Source organism: Fragaria vesca, linkage group LG3, assembly GCF_000184155.1.
Source record: "Fragaria vesca subsp. vesca linkage group LG3, FraVesHawaii_1.0, whole genome shotgun sequence".
Classification (NCBI taxonomy): Eukaryota; Viridiplantae; Streptophyta; class Magnoliopsida; order Rosales; family Rosaceae; genus Fragaria; species Fragaria vesca.
The window spans coordinates 6,542,292-6,564,273 of NC_020493.1; the positions used below are offsets into that span (position 1 = coordinate 6,542,292).

General features: G+C 38.9%; 4 protein-coding genes across 4 annotated transcripts in view; 3 read left to right on the plus strand and 1 right to left on the minus strand.

Moving 5' to 3' along the window:
- The first annotated feature begins 336 nt into the window (after positions 1 to 336).
- On the plus strand, positions 337 to 2,651 carry LOC101311835 (aspartic proteinase nepenthesin-1-like). Its single transcript, XM_004293789.1, has 2 exons — positions 337 to 1,127; positions 1,823 to 2,651. Exons 1-2 carry the CDS (start codon positions 508 to 510, stop codon positions 2,649 to 2,651), a joined length of 1,449 nt encoding a protein of 482 aa, XP_004293837.1. The 5' UTR covers positions 337 to 507.
- Positions 2,652 to 3,298: 647 nt separating this feature from the next.
- Positions 3,299 to 5,044, plus strand: LOC101298107 (protein ASPARTIC PROTEASE IN GUARD CELL 1-like). The gene is made up of 2 exons (XM_004295497.1): positions 3,299 to 3,942; positions 4,210 to 5,044. The coding sequence occupies exons 1-2, from the start codon at positions 3,299 to 3,301 to the stop codon at positions 5,042 to 5,044; spliced, it is 1,479 nt and encodes a 492-aa protein (XP_004295545.1).
- Positions 5,045 to 8,745: 3,701 nt separating this feature from the next.
- On the plus strand, positions 8,746 to 12,778 carry LOC101301082. Its single transcript, XM_004293751.1, has 9 exons — positions 8,746 to 9,187; positions 9,307 to 9,383; positions 9,574 to 9,733; positions 9,828 to 9,895; positions 10,260 to 10,697; positions 10,793 to 11,320; positions 11,455 to 11,667; positions 11,757 to 11,909; positions 12,286 to 12,778. The coding sequence occupies exons 1-9, from the start codon at positions 9,139 to 9,141 to the stop codon at positions 12,322 to 12,324; spliced, it is 1,725 nt and encodes a 574-aa protein (XP_004293799.1). The 5' UTR covers positions 8,746 to 9,138; the 3' UTR covers positions 12,325 to 12,778.
- Positions 12,779 to 12,802: 24 nt separating this feature from the next.
- Positions 12,803 to 21,982, minus strand: part of LOC101297619 (nuclear-pore anchor-like) — a 20,169-nt gene continuing 10,989 nt past the window's right edge. Inside the window, exons 29-48 of the mRNA XM_004293739.1 lie at positions 21,805 to 21,888; positions 21,656 to 21,730; positions 21,387 to 21,571; positions 21,199 to 21,301; positions 20,586 to 20,702; positions 20,360 to 20,452; positions 19,998 to 20,147; positions 19,820 to 19,873; positions 18,898 to 19,011; positions 18,685 to 18,762; positions 18,450 to 18,599; positions 17,118 to 17,189; positions 16,360 to 16,515; positions 16,220 to 16,273; positions 15,917 to 16,064; positions 15,750 to 15,817; positions 15,523 to 15,666; positions 15,275 to 15,379; positions 14,805 to 14,979; positions 12,803 to 14,669 (exon numbers count right to left, since the gene is read on the minus strand). Coding sequence (XP_004293787.1) covers positions 13,297 to 14,669; positions 14,805 to 14,979; positions 15,275 to 15,379; positions 15,523 to 15,666; positions 15,750 to 15,817; positions 15,917 to 16,064; positions 16,220 to 16,273; positions 16,360 to 16,515; positions 17,118 to 17,189; positions 18,450 to 18,599; positions 18,685 to 18,762; positions 18,898 to 19,011; positions 19,820 to 19,873; positions 19,998 to 20,147; positions 20,360 to 20,452; positions 20,586 to 20,702; positions 21,199 to 21,301; positions 21,387 to 21,571; positions 21,656 to 21,730; positions 21,805 to 21,888 — 3,498 coding nt within the window. The 3' untranslated portion in view covers positions 12,803 to 13,296. The remainder of the gene's footprint in view (positions 14,670 to 14,804; positions 14,980 to 15,274; positions 15,380 to 15,522; positions 15,667 to 15,749; positions 15,818 to 15,916; positions 16,065 to 16,219; positions 16,274 to 16,359; positions 16,516 to 17,117; positions 17,190 to 18,449; positions 18,600 to 18,684; positions 18,763 to 18,897; positions 19,012 to 19,819; positions 19,874 to 19,997; positions 20,148 to 20,359; positions 20,453 to 20,585; positions 20,703 to 21,198; positions 21,302 to 21,386; positions 21,572 to 21,655; positions 21,731 to 21,804; positions 21,889 to 21,982) is intronic.

Sequence of the window (21,982 nt, forward strand, 5' to 3'; positions counted from 1 at the left end):
GAGAGAGAGAGAGAGCATTGACAAGACTAGATTCATTAACTAAATGTGTGTAGACATTTACACTTACATATCACCTATATTCTTTTATACCATCATAAAATTATAAGATTGAGAAACCAGACAGAAATGAAATTCTGAAAACTTTGGGTTTAATGGTGGCACAAGAGCTTTATATATAGTTAGCAAAGCCCCAACTCTCCAAAAATTATTAAAGGCGCCTCCCTTTATGGTTTCAACCTCATCACATTACCTTCTCCTTTCTAGTTTCTTTGTGATCCAATCCCTCGTCTTCTTCTAGATTCTCTTCTGCTATTTGTTACAACAGTGTATACCTAAACTGAAAATAAAGCTCCACAACTACCAATCACACCAGACTCTGTTTCTTCTTATCTGTTTCAGTTCCTTCCTAGGCCTTCTTTAGCTCTGTTTCAGTTCCTCCCTCCCTTTTTTATATACTCTTGTGTGTTCTTGTTCCATTTTATTTCGGACGGTGAGCTCATTGCCACGATGAAGGGGAGGACAAGCTCATTCCTCTTCATCGTCTTCTTGCTCTATGCCCTTCATGGGATTCTCTCTGTTCATTCCTTTCTTGACGAATCGAAACAAGACGAACCGATGAAATTGGAGCTCATTCACAGACACTCTTTGCGTGTCGAAATGCCGAAAACGCAGCTAGAACTCATTGAAGAGCTTCAGCGCCACGACGTCATTCGCCACCAGATGATCTCCCGCAGGAGGCAGCATCACCATCACAGCATTCCCACTGGCCTAAGGAGAAATGCATTGGAAACTGCAGCCTCCATTGCAATGCCGTTGAGTTCGGCTTGGGATTTCGGTGCCGGGCAGTACTTTGTTCAGATTAAAGTGGGAACACCTTCACAGAGATTCCTTTTGATTGCAGACACAGGGAGTGACTTGACATGGATGAAGTGCAAGTACCGGTGCGTTGCTGATAAATGTGGGTTGAAAAGAGCAACGATGAAGAAGAACAAGAAGAAGGTGTTTCGTCCTGCTCAATCTTCAACCTTCAAAATTATCCCTTGCTCTTCTGAAATGTGCAAGTTCGAGCTTGAGTTTTCTCGCCAAGAATGTCCAACCCCATTGAGCCCTTGCAAATATGATTATAGGTAAACATTTCCCAATATCTACATTTACATCTCACACTCATATTGGACTTACAAAGTTTAGAAATTCAAGTATCCAATCCAAATTGCGAAAAGTATTATCAAACCAAACTAAATGCGGTTGGGAACATGTTTTCTGTGAAGTACATAAGTCGACTCTGTTTTTAAAACCCTACCTAAACTTTTGTTACAACTTGTCTTCATTGAAGTTTTTACAACTTGTCTTCATTGAAGTGAGTTGGGTACGTTCAGAGATTTGAGATGTTATGTGTTGTATGTAAGCATCCTCATCATCACCAGGACTCATGGACCATCCTGGTTATGGCTAAATGGAGACAGCAGTAAGTCTGAAACAAACCCATCGTCTAGTTACAATCTAACAAGTTAAATGAATAGGATGAGATGGCTATAGTGGGATGTCCCAAAATCACTGGCTGCAGAAGATGTAGGTGAGAGCAGAAAGATTTAAATGTCAGTTATTGTTAGTAGGTGAGCGTCACATGAGCCTCATTTCTATACCAAACATAAAAATCCATTTAGCCCTTGTTACCATCCATTTTCGGCTCTTATAGCCTCGATGCAATTTCCAGTCAAATCGATCAATATATTATGTTAACTAAAGATTTTTCTTGTTACTTCTTTCGGGGAGCAACGCTTTATATTAACTTATACATTGTTAACTCAATTATTTTCACAAGGTACGCGGAAAGCTCCGGTGCATTGGGATTCTTTGCGAATGAGACTGTAAGAGTACCCCTTACGAACGGTAGGAGAGCGAGGCTGAATGATGTGCTAATTGGTTGCACAGAGTCCATCGAGGGCCCTAAAGGGGCAAGCATCCGGGCAGGTGATGGGATATTGGGTTTAGGGTTCGGAAAGCACTCATTCGTGGCGAAAGCTGCTTCAAACTTGGGTGACAAGTTTTCCTATTGCTTGGTTGATCACATGAGCAACAAGAATGTGTCAAGCTATCTCACATTTGGTCGAAATGCTGAAACCGCACAGCAAAACAGCAGGATGAGGTACACAAAGCTTGCTTTGGGTGGCCCTAAAATTGGCCCATTTTACGCCGTGAACTTGGTGGGGATATCAGCTGGGAGCAAAATGCTAAAGATACCAAATGAAGTGTGGAATGAAAATCTTGGTGGTGGAACCATAGTTGATTCAGGCACAAGCCTCACATTTCTAACCTCGCCAGCTTACATACATGTCATGGATGAACTGACCATGGCTTTGTCCAAGTACAAAAAGATTCCCTCGGACGCATTCGAGTTCTGCTTCAATTCCACTGGTTACGATCAGTCTTTGGTGCCGAGATTCGCAATTCATTTTGCAGATGGAGCTAAATTTGAGCCTCCAGTCAAGAGCTATGTTATTGATGTTGCAATACAGACCAAGTGTCTAGGTTTTCAGTCAGCTCCGTTTCCTGGCACTATTGTTATTGGCAACATAATGCAGCAAAATTATTTGTGGGAATTCGATTTGCGGGGCGGTAGATTGGGTTATGCTCCTTCAAGCTGTACCTAGTTTTGGTTTGGAATGGAATTGTAATTGATGTGCTCCAAATTGTAATTCTTTTCTTGATCCCTTCATTCTTTCTCTTTCTGTTCTATATATGTGTACGTATTACACATTCGTTGCAATTCTTACTTGGTACGAAGGTTTCGTGCTTGTTTATATATAATTATCAAGTATCAGCCAGATTTTCAGGGTCAGCCATCATCGTTATAATTAACTGGTTTTTTTATTCCTTGATGGAAAAAAAAATGCATGCATTTGAAAAGCTGGAGCATTGTCTCCATGGAACACTTATTTTTTAGAATTTTTTTGGTCAGGGTCTCCATGGAACACTAAACACAGAAAAAGCAACTGGATCTGTATTTGGTAAACAATAATAATAATAAAATATTAATAATAGCATTTACTTGCCCTAATACCGTTTGGTCTAATGATATAAGTCTCTCATTGTAAATAAAAAGTTGTGACTCACAGTTTAGTTGTGTAACAATTAATGTGTATTTAATAAAAAAATATTATGCATTCACCTGAATCCGTACCACAGTATAAAATTAGCTTCATTACTCTTGCTCCTCGCCCTTATTTTGGTCAATCCCATGTCTACATTATCGTAGCATTATCTCTCCATGGTTTTATCCCAGAAATTTTGGCAAATGATGAAGAGGAAGACACCAAGTTCGTTCCTCTTCATCGTCTCATTTCTTTCCATCATCGTCGTCATCAATGGCGATGGGTCTCTCTTTGTTAACTCAAACCCTAGTCATCATGACGATGATAATAATTCCATAACTTTCGACCTAATCCACAGGGACTCTCCCAAATGGCCTGGGAATCAAGACAAGCCTCCCAAAAGCCAAAGAGAAGTCATCAAAGAGCGTCACCTCCGTGACATTAAACGCCAGGAAGAGGTCATATACCCGCTACGACACGACGGCATTAGATTGAAGATGGAGTCGGGTTCGGATCTGGATCTTGGGGGGTACCTGGCGGAAGTATACATCGGAACGCCTTCCCGGAAATTGTCGATGCTTGTAGATACAGGGAGTGACCTCACATGGGTCAATTGCAGATTTGACTGTAAAGATTGTCATCATAAGCGAAACAGAGATCAATTTTATGGAAACCAACCAAGATATTATGCAGGACAAGGTCTAAAGAGCGTCGATGTATTTCAGGCCCATCGATCTTCGAGTTTCAAGCCTATACAATGCGGTACTCCTCAGTGCAGAACTGGGATGAAGGAAATGGGGTCTGAGCCTTTCTGCCCTACTCCATCGTCGCATTGCATGTATAACATGAGGTACGTACGTGCATGGTGGAATTTGGCTTCTCTTTTTTGGATTCGTTGCTCGGATAACAATCTAAAGGTATTAGGTTTTTAGCCTTACATTGTTGTTGTAATTCTTATAGCCATTGGATTCAGCAAGTATGATGTTGAAGCCTTAAATTATTATCCAAGCAACATAAATCCAAGCCGAGAAGCCAGATCCGCGCATGGTGACACAAAACTATATATGTCAGATCCGCATTGATCAGTTCATTTTATTTCTGATTCTATTTTCATTAGTTACTTAGGAGGCAGCGTTGCATCAGGTTTTTTCAGCGAAGAGATTGTAAGAGCACCCCTCACTACAACCGGAAGGTCTCTAAAGCTGAGACATATGGTCGTTGGCTGCACAGAGACGGTCGTTAAGGACCTGAAATCTGATGGCATATTGGCTTTAGGGTTTTCCTTTGGCTCCTGGGCAGATAAAGCTACTAGGAACTTCGGTCCCAAGTTCTCTTATTGCCTCATGGATTTCGCCAGCCACATGAACAAGTCAAGTTACATCACATTTGGTGCCAACAACAAAATCGCATCGCACGCCCCTATGATACAAACCCGTTGTTATGTGCCTCTCCCTGGTCATTATAGCGTGGAAATATCAGGCATATCAGTTGGGGGGAAAATGCTAAACATACCAAAGTATATATGGACATTTGATTGGGTTACTGGTGGAGGAACAATTATTGACTCAGGCACAAGCAACGCATGGCTAGCAGAGCCAGCTTACGAGGCTGTTATGTGTGAATACAGAAAGGTGTTCTCAAAATACGAAAGACTAAAAACAGACCCGGTAGAGATCCCGTTTGAGTTGTGCTTCAAGTCTCCACCAAAAATGGACTGGTCTTCGGTGCCAAAACTTGCGTATCATTTTGCAGATGGAGCTGTATTTGAGCCACTGGTGTCGAACTTCATTGCAGAGATTAATCAACCCAGGACTGGGGAAAGATGTGTTTCGATTGTCAAGTCTAACACTTACACTGGCTCTCTGATTGGCAATGTAATGATGCGGAACTATCTGTGGGAGTTTAATATAGCGGATGAGACAGTCGGTTTCACTCCTTCCAATTGCGCCTAGTTCTTTTGTTTGTTCAATTTTGGATTACTTGATTCATCTCCTATTTTGTACTTGTAATTCCTTTTGTGTATTTATATGTGCGTAACTGCGTAATGAATTAATTGAAATTTGTCTTCAGGAAGTTAAACGGCAAGTAAATAGCGCTGTGGCAGTTGAAGCTCATGGGGGATTGAAACCGAACATGAAACATGCATGCATATCTTAATTAGCTTTCTCTAGCTATGGAAGATTATGCTAGCAACATCTTTAGCATAACATCTTACATCTTTGTTGAAGATGCTATGAGTATTTGTCCAATTCTGTTTTAAAACACGATTACACGAACAACGTTGTTAATGGGGAAAAACTCAAAGTTAATGTTAGTCGACCTCACTGTTTCTTGTGGCTTCCGTACGGTATCTTCTAAATGAGTGGTAACATCTACAAAATACAAATAAAGAGAATAATATTACTTCTCCACAGAAAGCTCGATCTCATAGATGTGCATGTAATTTGCATAAATTGGTATTGATCGGGTATATATTTCCTACCCGCGAATTTGATTGTTGGGACGAATGCAATAATCGATCACCTAATTATTAGGGCTTAATTTGTTGTGAAGTTTCATAACTTAGTTGCATGACCAGTAATTGACAAAGAGATTCATAATCAGTCACCATTATTGGATATAAATCTAAGGGTGGAGAAAATTATTTTTAAGTTGAGTTGTTTTGTTTTCAACCCTTGAATGTAAATCTAACGGTGACTGACCATGAATCTCTTAGTCAATTACTGACCATGTGAACACTACTGTAAACCTGAAATGATCCTTGCTGACCCTATCAATCTCATAATACGACACCAATTAGCTACGATCATCATTCATCAAGAACAGTTTGACACAAATCTTGATTATTGATCTGAATCTATCGGTTGGTTTAGCAAATCAACTTCATATGATTGCAATACAACTCTTTCTTCCATAATTGTCAAGTTATTTAAAAAGGTTGTGAACAACATCGACGTACAGTTTTTTTTTGGGATTATGAGGGGCAAGTGAATCTTGCAATGTAACAACGTATATATGTTCCCTTCGAAAAGACGAAGTACTTTGGCTAGTATAGACTCGGGATTTATTGCTTAAAAATTAGTCATGTAGCGTCGCAGGCTAGGCTTGCATTATATGCATGTTTGCCTGCGATTATGCTTTGGTGTGTATAAGATTTCAAGCCATTAGTAGTTCATGATTTCATTACCACAACGGTGGCCATGCATGCGGAATAGCTTTGTCAAAACTTCAAACTCAGATAAAAAGTCGAATGAATTTGGAATCTTTGGTCTTATCGGGCCGGGGGCTTTACCTAGTTTTGTTTACTATGAAGTGTGAACAATGTAGACACAGTGACACAGAAATGGTATGTCTCATGAAGATAAACCTAGCTATCATCCAGATATATAACTTCTTATTAATTTAGTAGTTACAGGACTACTACGACAGCAGGTTGAGTCGTTGAGGAATTCTGTAATAGACGTGTTTGTTTTGGCTAAAGGAGGTTATGGAGGACTGGGACATGTTTGTCTTCAAGTGTAACCACTGTGTGTTTATCTATCTGGATTTGCAACATCAAAACTTCAGTCATGATTTACACCCATTTTTCATTTTTTGTTTGTCTGTATGAGTTTATGATTGATGAAGGATCTTCGTTCTTCGCTGGGTTTTCTAATTAACCTAGGTCGAGTGCGTGATCCATACCTATGAGGGTTATATATGATCAAATATACAGACGATTCAACAAAATATGCACCCTCTACCGTCGTGTATGTCTAGGATAAAAAACACAATAATAAAAGCTGCAAAACAAAACCACGACTAACTCCCATGTCGGTTTAGCGTCCAAAGATGTATGTTATATCCAGAATCAAAAATTCAGTGTCAACAAGGCAATACACGTGCATGGAGAGGAAGCATCTCACAAACCCAAACGTGGCATTACAGCCTCTCCTAAAGTTCAGTTTATATTCAATAGAGACTAGTCTCTGTGTCCATCCATCCATCCGTCGTTTTTAAATGGATGGAAAATGGATGTGTTGGCTGGCTTGCTGGCTCAGAATTCTCACATCTTACCCACCCACTCAGTGACATTGACAAATGCAATAACATACGCATGCCTCTTCTTCTTGGAGCTTCTTCTACCCCTTCTATATATGGCTTTTTCTTTCTGAAATATCCCAAAACCGACTGTACTATTCACTATTCAGCTTTGAGCTCAGTACGTATGTCATTTTTAAGAAGCCTTAACTCTTAAGCATGCTAGCTTGGTGGCACCTATATAATATGGGTGTAATGAAGTCTCTATAATACATTAATCCAAACCCCAGAATAGGTGTTGCACTTCAACGAGATTGGTTTATTTTCAAATTTCAACTCTCAGATCGATGACTTTCTGCAATGAAATCATCAGCAAACTAGTTATTAGACTATTCATTCATCCAAATAATATCCTAGCTTTTTGTTTATGTATTTAATCATGTCATTGTTATTGTTCTAGGTAAGGTCGACGATCTATGACAAAATATTAATGTAATTAACTACTGGTTAGAAAATTAAAGGAGGACAAGTATGAGAAGATAACCATATCCATGTTCTTGGGAAATTTCTCAGTACGTACCTGCAACTATTATTATTAACAATGAGCTAGCTGTAGTTATCTTTATGTATAGGGATCCCCTCCTTTCTTTTTTCTATCTGTTTTGTGCTACAAGTAAAGTAGGGCTTTTCTGTGAGGCATCATATATGGCATATAATAAGTCTGGTTTAGCAGGCAGATATAAAAGGGATCGAGCTCGGCATATATAAATCCCTCATGATAATGCACCTATGTTAGGATGGCATCTCCACCGGGATGTGTGGATCGATATCATTGTGTTATGCGAATCATTATTCATTAAGAAATGGAATGGTTGATAAATGTTTGGTTTGATTCCTGATTTGTTTTTAACAATTTGATTAGATCTAGCTAGATATAGTACTACTCTTTGCATGTAGAACTTTTTGAGCACATACATAGTCATCACTGCACTATAGTTGGTGGATGGAAATCAGAACTGAAAGATATTAGAATTTCAAATAACAAGTAGAAGTAAAATAAACAAAAGGATGATGAAGAGCATGCACATAATATTAGAATTTAGAAGAAAAGGTATGGATGGTGGAAGAGGCGTGAGCAAGCATTAATATTATAGAGGCCATAACGAATTGAATGGTATCCATTTTTCCACCAGAAACAAAAAACACAAAATAAAAATGATACGAGTCATGGAGTTGGGATGAAATGACACCATGATAGTTACATGTAGTAATTGACAATATATAACTACTTAATAATTAGATAATAATTAAAGAAGTAATACTAAAATGGTAACAAATTGGGTAACTAATGAGTAATGAGATTATGATGAGCAACTAAAAGGAACCCATAAAAGGGTTGATGATATAAAATAGAAAGATTCCACAAATAGGCCAAGGACACTAACCAGAACAAGTACAACCAGAAAAATATATAAACTGCAAAAACTAATTTTATTCTCCAGATCAATATTATACAATGGAAAAGGAAGATGGACGTGGACGCCTCAACACCGTCCGTTTTTCATAAAATTATTGATGATGTTGTTTGACTTTAAGCTCTGTCTCTGTTAAGCTGGTTGGTCTTTTTGTTCTTCTTGTTTCAAGCTTTGAGTAAAACCATACAACCAATTTTCTCTCTTCTTTTTTTTTTTTTCAGGTCTTTATTTGTTTTCTGGTTCTGTGATTGTTGTTGGTTTCTTCTGTTTCTGAGTGTGTATCTCTCATCTGTTTATCTATATCCCAAAAAGAAAAAAAGAAGGTTAAATATAGGAGTGATAGCTAGATAGATTACAGAGTGCCATTTTTTTAGGCTCTTTTCTTGTGGCTGTGTCATAGATAGACAGATATAGACAGATTAAATCCCTTTGGGTACACACAAGATTCTCTCTTTTGTTCATCAAACACCAAAAATATCTATTCTTTTCTTTGTTATATTTTTAGTTGATTTTATTTGATCAATTCAAAGTTCTCTACTTTCTTTCTGGCCATGGCTGCTCCTCAATTTGAACAACACAATCCTCATCCTCATCAGACAAGTAATCTTCTTTCCTTTAATTCTTGTTTCTTATTTTTTTTTAAATATTGTTTAAAGAAGGTGTTGGTGTTGTTTGGTTGATTCAGCCTTGACTTATGTTATTCATATTTGTGTGATCAGCTCCCAAACAAGAAGAAGGGAAAGAAAAGGAAGCAAAACCAGATATTCAATCCACAGAGTCCTTCCAATCCAATCTGGTATGATCCCAATTCTTCAATTTCATCTCCTAAATTATTTACCTACCCAATTCAGGAATTACTGGGTGTTCAGGCCTAAAGCTTAATCTTTCAGGGTTAAGTTCTATTGGAAAAGTTGTAATTCTCCTTTTACTTTAACACAATATCTGATTTGTGAACATGTGTTTTTGTGTTTTGTTTGTATCTAAAGGCTCTTAGCAAGGATGGAAGCTCATCTGATGCAGCATCATGTATATCAACTGCAGGAGATACAACTGCTAGTGTGAAAAAAGGTGATGCAGATGTAGATGCAGATTATGAATCCATGGCTTCCTATCCAACCACCGCCTATTATGGATACAGCTATCCAGGTTTGCTACAACGTCTCTAATTATTAATTCCATGATTCTTGTTCTATGACTCCTATGATGACCTTCATATCTAATACTTTGACCATTCTTACAGGTAGTTATGATATGGAAAACCAAGGATACTATGTCGGTGGAAATACTGGGATGGAAGCTCAATACCCTGTAAGTCCCTATATTTAACATGGGATCGATATGTTGATTGTACAAAAGGGTGTTTTTCATTTTGCATTTTTGTTGTTCATAAAGTCCAAATATCATCTTACCCTGAATATGGTGTATTGGTGGGATTAAATCTGGCAAAAGGGTACATATTCGGGGTTACATGAAATTCAGGAAACATCTCATATCCCGCAATTCGGGTAAAGTTCTGTTTCTTTGAAGATGATATTAGGACTTTTGGATGATGCAAAATGTAGTTAGCCCTTTGAAATTACAATGTGTTTAGCTTACTGCTAATGTTCTGCTGGATAACAGCGTTTTGAGATTTATAACAGATTGATCTTATAGTCACTATTGCTTCATTTAGGTCATGCAAGCAGATAATGGCTCTTTTGTCTACTTGATGCCAGGATTTCAGCCTGGCTATGATCCTTACATGCAGTACCTGCCCATGACTACAATCAGTAGTGATGGACAATATGTTGGTCAACAGATGTATTCATCGATCAGCCCCATATACCAATCTCCAATCAACTCCCCTGGATATAATATTCCCTCTCCTCTTCCTTATGGGGAGTTAAGTCCAACACCCTACTTGTGGGACCCATCTCTTGTCGGAGATGGAACATATGGAAATGGCTACAATGGAGTTTTAGAAACACCGAATTCTAAATCTAATTTCTCATCCCCTAGTCACACTCGTGCTCCATTCTCTAAATCTGATACACCACCTTCAGGCAACACTCCTTTAGAGACTAAGAACTTGGGTTATGGTGCACGAAATCAGCCAAAACCAGTGAACAAGGTAAATTTTATTTTTCTGTCATGATAGCACATTGTATTTTTGCTCATCTTGGGCAATGTTTGATGTTTTTTTGTTTTTTTCATGATGACTTTTAGACATCACTGCATGCTCCGGCTGTCCAATCGGAAGCAGCAGCGAAAGGTTACTATTCTGTTGCAAAGATCCCAGTCTATAACCAAGGGACAAGTGGTTTGCTGTATCCAAACAACTCGTTAAAAGCAAATCCAAAGAGTTGGGGTGGTCCTGAGAAGGTGAAAACAAGAAGCAAGGCTAATAGTGTCAGAGATATCAATTTGTTTAGCGAGAAAAACCACGGTCCCAGAACAACCAATCCTAAGGGCACCATAGTCTCCGCAGCTGACAAGGAGAATGAAAAATGTGACGGCACAAATTCTATTATCAGGAAGGATCAATATAACCTTCCTGACTTTCCGACCAAATATGAGCAGGCACTGTTCTTTGTCATCAAATCTTACAGTGAAGATGATATTCATAAGAGCATCAAGTATAATGTATGGGCTAGTACTCCTAATGGCAATAGGAGGCTGGACAATGCTTATCAAGATGCACAAGAGAAGGCGGCACATAAAGGCTGCAAATGTCCTGTGTTCCTCTTCTTTTCGGTATGCTCTAAAATTTAACTATCATTTTGATTCAGGAGTTTCCGGCTACTTATTTAATTTTATTAGGCTTTTCTGTCTCGTTTCCATAACCAATGCTACCCTTTTTTACTAACTATTCTATACCGTGGATTCAGGTTAATGCAAGCGGTCAGTTCTGTGGAGTAGCTGAAATGGTTGGCCGTGTTGATTTTAATAAGAACATGGAATTCTGGCAACAGGATAAGTGGAATGGTTATTTCCCAGTCAAGTGGCATATCATAAAAGATGTTCCAAATCCCCAGTTACGACATATAATACTTGAGAATAATGAAAACAAGCCTGTGACCAATAGTCGAGACACGCAAGAGGTATGCACTAACAATAACACCATGTTGTCAAGTAATATTTAATACGAGTATGAGAAGCCATATAATCTGAGGTACTCTTGTGTTTTCAGGTTAAATTCCTTCAGGGTGTTGAAATGTTGAACATTTTCAAAAATCATTTGTCAAAGACATCGATATTGGATGACTTTGATTTCTATGAAAGCCGTCAGAAAGTGATGCAAGAGAAGAGGATCAGGCAGTCCACTCCTTACTACGATATGCAGGTTTGCTATTGCTCTTCTTTCATTCTTTTCGGTAACACTTGCATAGTTTCTTTTACTGGCATCTCCAGTCACAATCATTTAAGGAACATATAGCATTATTAAAGTTTGAAGGGATATAGGAATCAAGTTTTGTCAAGATGATACTGTTTGATTACAGAATGATTAACTAGAAAGCAGGGTTCCTTATTCAAAATAGTGGGTTAGGAGTGATGCCCTTGAAATATTTCAAATGTGGGGAGCAACTTTATTCTATTCTTTGCTTACAGGATCATCACAATAACCACCATTTTGGGGTTTGCTTTCTAGTTCTTATAACTTACGTGTTCATACTTTGATGCCTTGAGATGTTGAGTAATTTTTGCGATTCTTGTTGCAGCATAAAATAGAAGAATTAACAATCACTGTCCCGGAGTAACAGCCTGAGGTTACAGGCAATGGAAGGAAAGTGGGCACTGAAGCTAATACACCAGAAGATGATAGGCAGGACAGAGTAGTTTGATTGTATACTTTGCACCTGAAAATCCACAGGGGCCGTTTTTGAGCAGAGGATTGAGATGTGAACCTCAAGAACGGTCGTTATGGTTCTGGAACCTAGCTCCCTTTCCGCCTCATGCCCACTCGCCTTAGTTTTTCTTTTTGCATATAAGCGGTCTTCGGTCTTCCTCTTCCTTCCTGAATGTAATTGTAAAAAGATGAAAAGAAAAAAAAAATTGTGGTAGTTTCAATTCCTCAACAGATCTCTCAAGCGGGAGAATAAATTTGTTTTTCCTTTTATATGAAGACAATGGCTGCCTTGAGCTGGCCTTATACCCCAAAAGGTTGTACATATGCATAAAAGAACCACAGAAGATTCAACCAATTTCATGTTCCACATTTGCTTTTCACCGTTGCATGTCAAATATTCATCAAATCCATCTTCTACAGAATAAATCACACGATTTAACAAGCACAACAGACCCTCTGTCTCTCAAATCATAATCTCGATTTAACCCTGTGCAACTCGTAACTACCTGGATGTATGCTCAATCACGCGAAAGTAGAAAAGCACATTGCAGTTAACCCTGAATGGTTTGGAGCTGTATGGCACTACGACTTGATAAAGATCAAAAATGTGAATTTTCCGTTGGAAATAGACCAGTACAACCACGCAAGTAAGTAGTTACATATTGCTTGTATCCTACTGAGACCCTGAGACTGATTCAAAAAAACTACAGGCAAAGTTCACAGAAGACAACAATAAAACTAATGAACATCTCCACCAAAATATCTGAATCTTCAATTCTGTTCATTTAATACTGTAAGAACAGAGAACACCCAACCCCTTGAACCCGTTGTATATCCAGATTAATGGGGGTAAAACCGCAATCAGTGCAACTTTGTTGTAGTATCAAACTTGATCGCCAGATGTGGATCCACGTCCACGCACAGGGCGCCGCACAGCACGCGCACGGGCGCGTTGTGGTGGCCTTCCACGACCTCGATTTGGGGTTGGAGGTGTGACAGTTCGTCCAAGCTGTCCACGCTGTCTCAACTCAGCATTCCGCCTAGCTTGTTCAATTATATTTATGGTGGTCGTGGAAGGAGAAACCTGCTTTGGCTCTTCTACTTCGGTGCTGGCACTAGTACTGGCTTGTTTTGAACCACCAACCTCTGTGGTTGTACTTGCAGAGGTACTCTCACCAGTTATAGAGGCCTCACCAGTTATAGAGGCAGCTTCAGCAGCGAGGTCGGTCTCTACTGCAGTTGGATCGATGCCATCATTTGACTTATCAGAGGCTTCAGCTGTCTCTTCAGGTACATCAACTTCATTATTATTCTCTTCATTCAGAATCTCTGGAGAATTCACCTCACTAATATCCAATGAAGCACCAGCAAGATCTTCATCATCGACCCTAGAAGGTGAAGCTCTGGGTGTCGTAACAGGCTCAGGTTGACCTTCCTCTATACCAGGACTGCCGATCGTTGTATCACCACCACCTTCAAGGTCTGATACATCAGGCAGAAGCTCTCCCTCTTCTCTGTCACCTTCAACTTCAAAGGACTGACGGTTGTCGGGCTCCATCTGATTGTCCTTTGCTCCCTCTTCGGGCACCATCTCTTTAATGTCTGATCCATCCACATTTTCTTCCATAATGATACTATTGTCAAGTTGTGATTCAGGTTGACTTGAACCATCAAATTGTTGTTCAATCGGCTCTTCAACCTTCATCACAGTATTCTCAACCTCTTCCTTCTCAGCATCAACAGCACCTTCCTCGTTTGAACCTTGAGGAAAATCAGCATTTAAAGCTTCTTCTGTGGCTGGAACATTGGCAAGATTTTCCAATGGAGCGGGTGCTAGCCCTTCACTCCTTGGTGGAGAATCTGAACCTTTGGGCTTTTTTGAGACGGGTGCTGCCGCATCAGGACCAGTATCCCCTTGGTTCATTGAGTCCTCTTGAGATTCAAACTGAGAAGAAGAAGCTTGACGTTTTCGAAACAGTGGTTGTGCCGAAGTAGCAACACCCTGAACTTCAGTGTCAGTGGATGCTGCATGTTTGTTCGAAGTCTGGGTCCCTTCCGTCTCTGACATCTCTACATCACCTTGGGGTTCTTCAGATCTTACAAGACCACGGGGCCTAACCAATTTCCTTCCTGGTTTACGAGGTTCAATGTTTCTTTTGGGAAAAGTGAACCTCCTCTCAGTTTCATCTGTTGCTTTGGATGGCAAAACTGCAGTAGTAGTCACTGGGGATGCATGGGTGGCTGCTTGAGCAGGAGCTGCATAATGCACATAGCAATGAAATAACTATGATTAAGAACAGCAAGGAAAAGTAACTGGCATAGAAAAAAAAAAAAATAGGGGGAAAGAGAGCGGAATAAGTAATGATCATGAATCTTTAGTGAGGAAACTACCAGAAGTAGCAGCTAACAAAGCATCTGCAACTGGAGTGTCTGCGGGGGCACCACCAGCTCCAAGCTCATTCAAAGTTGAATGTGCTACCCTTTCATAATTTTCACAGGCCAAGAAGTAAGCAGAAGCTCGATCATCCAGTGTGGCTCCAGAAAGATGTTGAACAACTGAGGTACCCTGGAGATAAGTAGAAACAGGAAGATAACGAATTAAGAAATAAATTAACTTGAGAAGAAGACAAGGTACTCCATATAGATTTTCCACAACACGAAGCTGAGAGGAATATATGTGTCATCTGGTATTCAGATATACACTGTCTATAGACATCATGTCCACTACTTATATTCATTATTCTCTCCCTTAATTCCCAGCTTGGAAGACCAGTTATGAGATAATATTATATTCTTCACTGCTGGTGGGAGGGTCAGCTGACTAAAGGAAAGAAAAACAAGTTGGATATATAAACCTGTACCTCAGGAAGACCATCTTTTGCATGCTTCAGCTTTTCCTGTTCATCTGAAAGCTGCCTGACAGCCAGCTTATGCTTCTCCAGCTCATTCTTGAACATTACTTTATCCTGATGTAAGCAAAAATATTACATTCATCAGTTCACATGAAAAGTTCATCAACTTTGGATCAGACAACCACAGATACATCATATGTGAAGAAGTAACTGTTAGGCCAAATGGTTAAGTTTATACGCGTGAAACACAAAAACACCTGCTCAATTTTATTAAGAGATTCCAAAACAGCATTCTCAGTCTTCCTGCGGTTTGCTTTCTCATTACGTAGGAGGTCCTCTTTCTGCCTCTCCATTGCCTCTTTCATTGCCTCTTTCTGCCTCTCCATCATCTTTTGCAGAGTCTGGGTAAGCAAGGTAGAGGAGTCAAATGGCCAGAAAGTTGAGAAGGAAATACATAAATATAAACAGGACTGTCAAATTCAACCTGAATTTTTTGGTCTTTCTCTTCTTTTAGGGCATGCTCCCCTGCAGGATCACTTGAAAATCGTTTTGCTAATACAAACAGAAGAAATTAGATATTAGGTCATCACGATTGTAAAAATGAGAAATGATTGGAGAACAGTACATTAAGGTTGTCTTTCCCTTCACTACCTTGTTTTTCTTCCAACTGCCTAACAAGGTCATCCCTCTGCTTTTGAAGGTCGTCGCATTGCCTGTGAAGGTCATCCTTTTGCTTTTGAAGATCCTCCTTTTGTCGTTGAAGATCCTCCTTTTCCCTTAAGCATGTCTCATACTTCCTCTGTTAAAAAGGATGGCAATACCAAATTCAGCAAAGAACAATAAATTTAGTTTAAAAGCATGCTCTACATGCCAAACTGTAGAGATGAAAGATACTAATACTTTTACTTTTCTGCAAAACTTAATTGAAAGACGACCTATGAGAACTGTAAGAACCTTAAACTGAAGGCCAATCCTCCTTTGCCTCTCCACATCTGATTTTAAACTTGCCTGTACAGAGCATCAGAAGAATATACATCATCCAAGGCATGGAATGTCATCGACATCTGATATTGAAGTAAGAAATTTGAGTTTACCTCTGCTTGCAACATGTCATTTATCCTCCTATCCCTCTCAGTCAGTTCCGATCTGACGTTTGCAAGATCTTTTTCTAAAGACGAAACAATCTCCAGCTTCTCTGAAAGAAGTTTCTTGACTTCTTCTATATGGGAATCCTTCTCCTTCAATGTTACCTAGCAGACATCATAAAAATAAAAATTAAAATTAAAAGAGGATAAACATGTATACAAATAATAAAAATGATGGCCAAATTGTATTTATATCATAAAACTATTGAGAGAATGGAATTGAAATCAAGTCAAGACACAAGATAACCTATACCTGTCGCCCCTTTTGGAAAATAAATAATTACAACAAAAGAACCAGAAGAAAAGAAAAGAAAAGAAAAGAAAAGAAAACTTGTTCCCTGGCATTCACAGATGTCGACAGGTTTTACATTATCACATATTTTGGAACTGTTTATTTTAATAAAGAAACAAACACCTTTTGGACCAGCAGTAGACAGAAACACAGATGAAAGCAAAGAACAATATCACTTCACACAAACAATCCACAATCAGATGCTAGCAAAAACTGAACTCACACAGCACAACCATTTTTGGATTATTACTGGACATTTGTTGTGGAGTAGGCAAAAAAATAGTAGCTTAGCAGTACTTCTTAGTTACCGTCAAAACTGAAGAAAATTAATAATGGCCAGCTGAGAACTAGGAAGGTTGAAAGGCATTATTTTTGAGATGATGTTATGCATGCAAGTCTTAACAGCGAAAAGTACCTGCATCTGCTGATGTTCAGCCTTGGTGCGATCATAATCTTCAACATCTATGTTTCTATACCTTTCAAGTAACTTCAAGAAAGAAAATACATCAAAATATGGAAATTTATGTTTAGCACGTGCATGTACACAGATGAAAAATCCAATAAAAAGAGAAATAAAAAAAAAAATGACAGGCCCTACAATTCAATTGGAATCAAGGTCAACATAAGGGTCTCTACCAGGCCTAGACACAATTGGTCATTACCAGACATATATCGTGGCATGATGTAAATAGTCATCTTAGCAGAAATATACTGTTCATATTTGGCTCCGATGACATGGTGTACATTGCTTTTCTTGAAACATAATTTTATTTATACTAGCTTAACTGGACTGATAACACACTGGATTTAGATGCATTGTTTTTGGAATTAGCTGAAAGCCTAGAAAATGGAACAAGTCTGGATGTAACAATGTCACAGCGCTCTATATGTAAAACATTTTCTGGGTTCTGACAATTCTGCACTAGATTAAGTTAATATAGTAATGCAACTTAGCATATATATACAGAAAGGATGTAGAGCGGACGTCCGCACTCGGCTTAAAGTGCGGACGTCCGTCCGTTCTCCATCCTCCGGCGACGGCGCGCCTCCACCCCAGAAGACTCCGGCAGCCGTCCCCGACCACTTTCCCTCCCCGGCGAGTCCATTCTTTTCCGGCGAGATCACCCAAAACTTCAAACAAAGTCGATCTCGCCGGAAACTGGAAAAAAGGGACTCGCCGGAGTGGAGGCGCGCCGTCGCCGGAGGGTGGAGAACGGACGGAGGTCCGCACTTTAAGCCGAGTGCGGACGTCCGCTTCTCATCCTCTCTCTATATATAAACAGGCCCGCTATATATATATATATATATATTTTGGATGTTTAATTGTTGACACAAAGGGTTTTAGTATAACATCAAATAGGCCTATCATATTAACTGGTCGATGTCCCATTATGGGCTGGACCATACCTACTTATGTATGGGATATACTTGACCGCTCACTCACATGCTGTATTGCTGCTTACAGTCTGAGTCGGCCGAATCGTATTTTAACAACCTTACGCAATAAATTCAACAGAAAAACCTAATGAACCATAAGCAAACTCGTCCCATCCCAACCCTAAGTTTCACTAATAATGCAGCATCGGTGAAAAGGAGGAAAATGAAAACAGTTGTTGATAGCTATTCCCCAATTACCCAATAAGCAGCAATAGCTGGTATAAAGGTGAGCAGCAAGTCTCATCCTTTTATGCAATCAAAAGATGAACATGGAAAAGGTACCGAAGAGAGAGCTATCCAAGATCAATACCTCATTAAGCCTCTTTTCCAAGTGATCTTTCTCCATCTTTTGCATTTCAATGTCTTTTTTACATGCCTCCACCTCAATCTGTCTATCCCTTAACAGCCTCTCTAGGTTGTGACGCTCAACACTAGCCTTTTGTGATATTTCATGCAATTTCTATAATGAAAATAAGATTTAATATTGAGAAAGAATCATCTGTGAGCAATATCCATATAGAAAACCGCCATAAAGACTTCAATACCTGGCATTCCTCAAAATTGTGTTTATTTTCTTCTCTGAGTTGGATATTACTTTCCCGGAGCAAGTTTATTTCCCTAACCTGAAAAAGCATTTTCACCAGGACAGCACTTACAGGGCATGTAGAAGGCAATGACATAAATTAGATATTAAGGTCCACTGAAGTGTCCAATAAACTTCAGACCCAAAAGAAGATGTCAAATAAACATTAACTAACCTGTAGTTGTAAGGATTTTAGTTCCTCCTCTGAGAACAACATTGACCTTGAACTTGCACGCTCGGCACGAAGTGATGCTTGGGCTGTTTCTGAAGCCTTGAGGGCACTCTCAAGCTGGAAAGCAATTGTAGAATGCAACCATTATAAAAGCCATATGGAAAGATAGTCAACGACCATGTTTTAGAATATGGCCACCAGGACTATGAGAGATATATCGAAATAGACTATATTAATAGATATATATGTAAAGGATGAAACCTAAATTTACACAAGCTGTGTACTCATGGATAAACTCCTACTGTTCAAAGAATAGCATAGTGTTTTCTTATAACCTGTAACTTAACATTGTGCTTTCTTATAACCAGCCAAAAACATGAGCAGAACACCCACTGGCATGTTATTAGAATCAAGCGGGAAATTCAATAATAAATTAGAAGACAACAAATTAGAACAAAGGGATAAAGTGTAAAACCAATGACCACTAGGTGCCAACAGGTAAAGTAAAAAGAAAATACAACAAATACATCAGTTGATACAACCATAAGTTAAAACTTGTCAGGAATTCGTTTTACTTGATCTTTTTGGGAGGCATAATATATAGCAAAAAATAAAGGAGCTTTCACATATGAACTGTTTTGGACGTAACTCCACAGGGACATGTGGATCATTGTGTTATTCAAATATTTATTAATAAGGAATAATTGATAAAGGTTTTGTTTGATTCCTTACTTTATTTGTTTTCAACATTGTGATTTCAGTTACTCTATGCATGTAGAACTTTTGAGCTCATGATCATCACTGACAGAACTTGGTCTATGAAGATTTGCAGTCACTGGTTGTTGGATTACACATTGATGGTAAATCATAAATGAATTTGTGATAAAGTAGAGCATAAGTGAGAAAGAGAATAAAAAAAACTTACTTGTGATTGCAATCGTAGTTTTTCTTGTTTCAATAAGGATATCTCTGTCTCTGCCTGTTAAGTTGAAACATAAGAATGTCAGACAACGCTGTATATATGCCTACATGTCTGAGTAGTGAGTCCAGTGTGTGTTTATGTGACAATGAAAGAGTGATAAAAGCAGGGAAAGAGAACTTACGATCTCTTTTGTACGTCGAAGATAGCTTATCACAGTTTGTAAACCAGCATCACCGGAAGTATCTGCTCCAGTGCTTGTTCCAAATGAACCACGATCTCTCTCGGCCAATTGAATGTGCACAGCCTCCAGCTGACTGTGCAGTACTTTATTCTGCAAACAAAGATGAGCTTGAAATTTTAGAACAATAAGAATTATAGCCAAAATCTAAGGTACACGAGGCAAATCCAAAATAAAGTACAGTCACAAAGGTCATATGTACCCATACAATGACATGATCTGGCTTCCATGGAAGTACCATAGAAACTAATAAGTTCTGACATATAGATCATTAACAGAAAAGAAATAGAAAGGCTACAAATCACCTGTTCATTGATTTCGTTGTACTTCTTCTCAGCAATACTAGCGGATTCCTCTAACATTGCCTTATCAACTTCCCACTTGGACTTCAGTTCATCCTGTAAAGTTCAGAACAGGTAAGAAGTCTGGGTACAAATAATATATTATGAGATACCCACCAAAAAAAATCAGCTTTGTAATAGTATACAAGATTTACTACAAACCACAAGCCACATGAGAAGAGTAAAGTACATTTTCACTTTTGATTGCATCATTCAATTTACGCAACTCTGATGCTTCCTGCTGGAGCACAGCCAAAGCTTGTGATGTTTTAGTCAACTCCTGTATTGTCTCCGACTGGAGAATGACCTGCGAAATTGAGAATGATATATTAGCCAAAAATTAATTTGATATATAACTATATAAGAGTGGCCGCATATGCTAAAGTAAGAATCTTAAGTTTCCACCAGCTATTGAAATGAGGGAAGACACTGTTTAACCTCGATATTCACAACAATATACAGTTGGAAAAGAAAAAAAAAATACTGGAAAGCCCAGTATCAAACTCCATACTGAAGTCTTAAAAGAACTTGTTGCCTAGAGAACCCAAAGCTGGATAGGACAGACTAGGTGAACCATTCAACATCGTACAGCTATCTTCGGTATTGAAAATACCAAAATCTTAAAGAACTTGTTGCCAAGAGAACCCAAAGCTGGATAGGACAGACCCATGTTTCACAAGGTGAACCATTCACTATCCTGCAGCTTGGATTTGGTATTGAAAACCAATTTTTGATTCAAACTCTCTCAAACCACTAAATGCAGATTATGAAAGAAAATAGATGTACATCTACATGCCAATAACCTGTCTTTCATAATTAGCCTGTGCAGTGCGCCATCGCTGATGTTCTTTCTCCAAGTCTTCCTTCAAAGCAGAAACCTGAATCTCCAGGGCGGCAGTTTGAGAACTACAAAAGAAAGGAAAAAGAACTGTAGGTGAGACAACAAACTGAAAAATTGAATGCGTAACAACAAGAAATATAAGAAACCTACGTTTTTGCTAAGGTTTCTTCCTTTAGGCTTGAAATTTCTGCTAAAGCAGAGGAGAGAGCTTCTTCCTTCCCTGCGGCAGCAGAAGCCACTTCTTGAGACTTCAATGTAAGCTCATTTTCAAGTTCAGAGACCCTCTCTCTCAAAGAGAGTAGTTCGGCATCTAGAGACTTCATCAGTTTTTCAGCCTGCAATGTTTCAGATCATAAGGCAACGTAACCAAACTGAACTGGACTGATTAGTCACTAAAATGTAAAGCAAGGCGGCAGTACCTCAAGCTTGAAGTTATCATGTGCAAATTCCATCTGTTTCAACGCATCCTCGTTTACCTGAGCTATACTCTTATACTGCATATAAAAAGGACATTAATCTCATGTTCAGTAAGTGTTAAGATATCAACCAAGGCAAGCAAAAGTTGAACCTGTAACATGTGATCTTTATTAGCCTGCATTTCATCTTTCAAATTCTTGATCTCATCCTTTGCAGCACGCAATGCCACCATAGCCTACAAGTCAACATCAGACATCAATCACATAATACTTCACTGCAAATAAAATATTAGCTCCAAAATAATTAAGCCAATAAAATATAATAAAAAA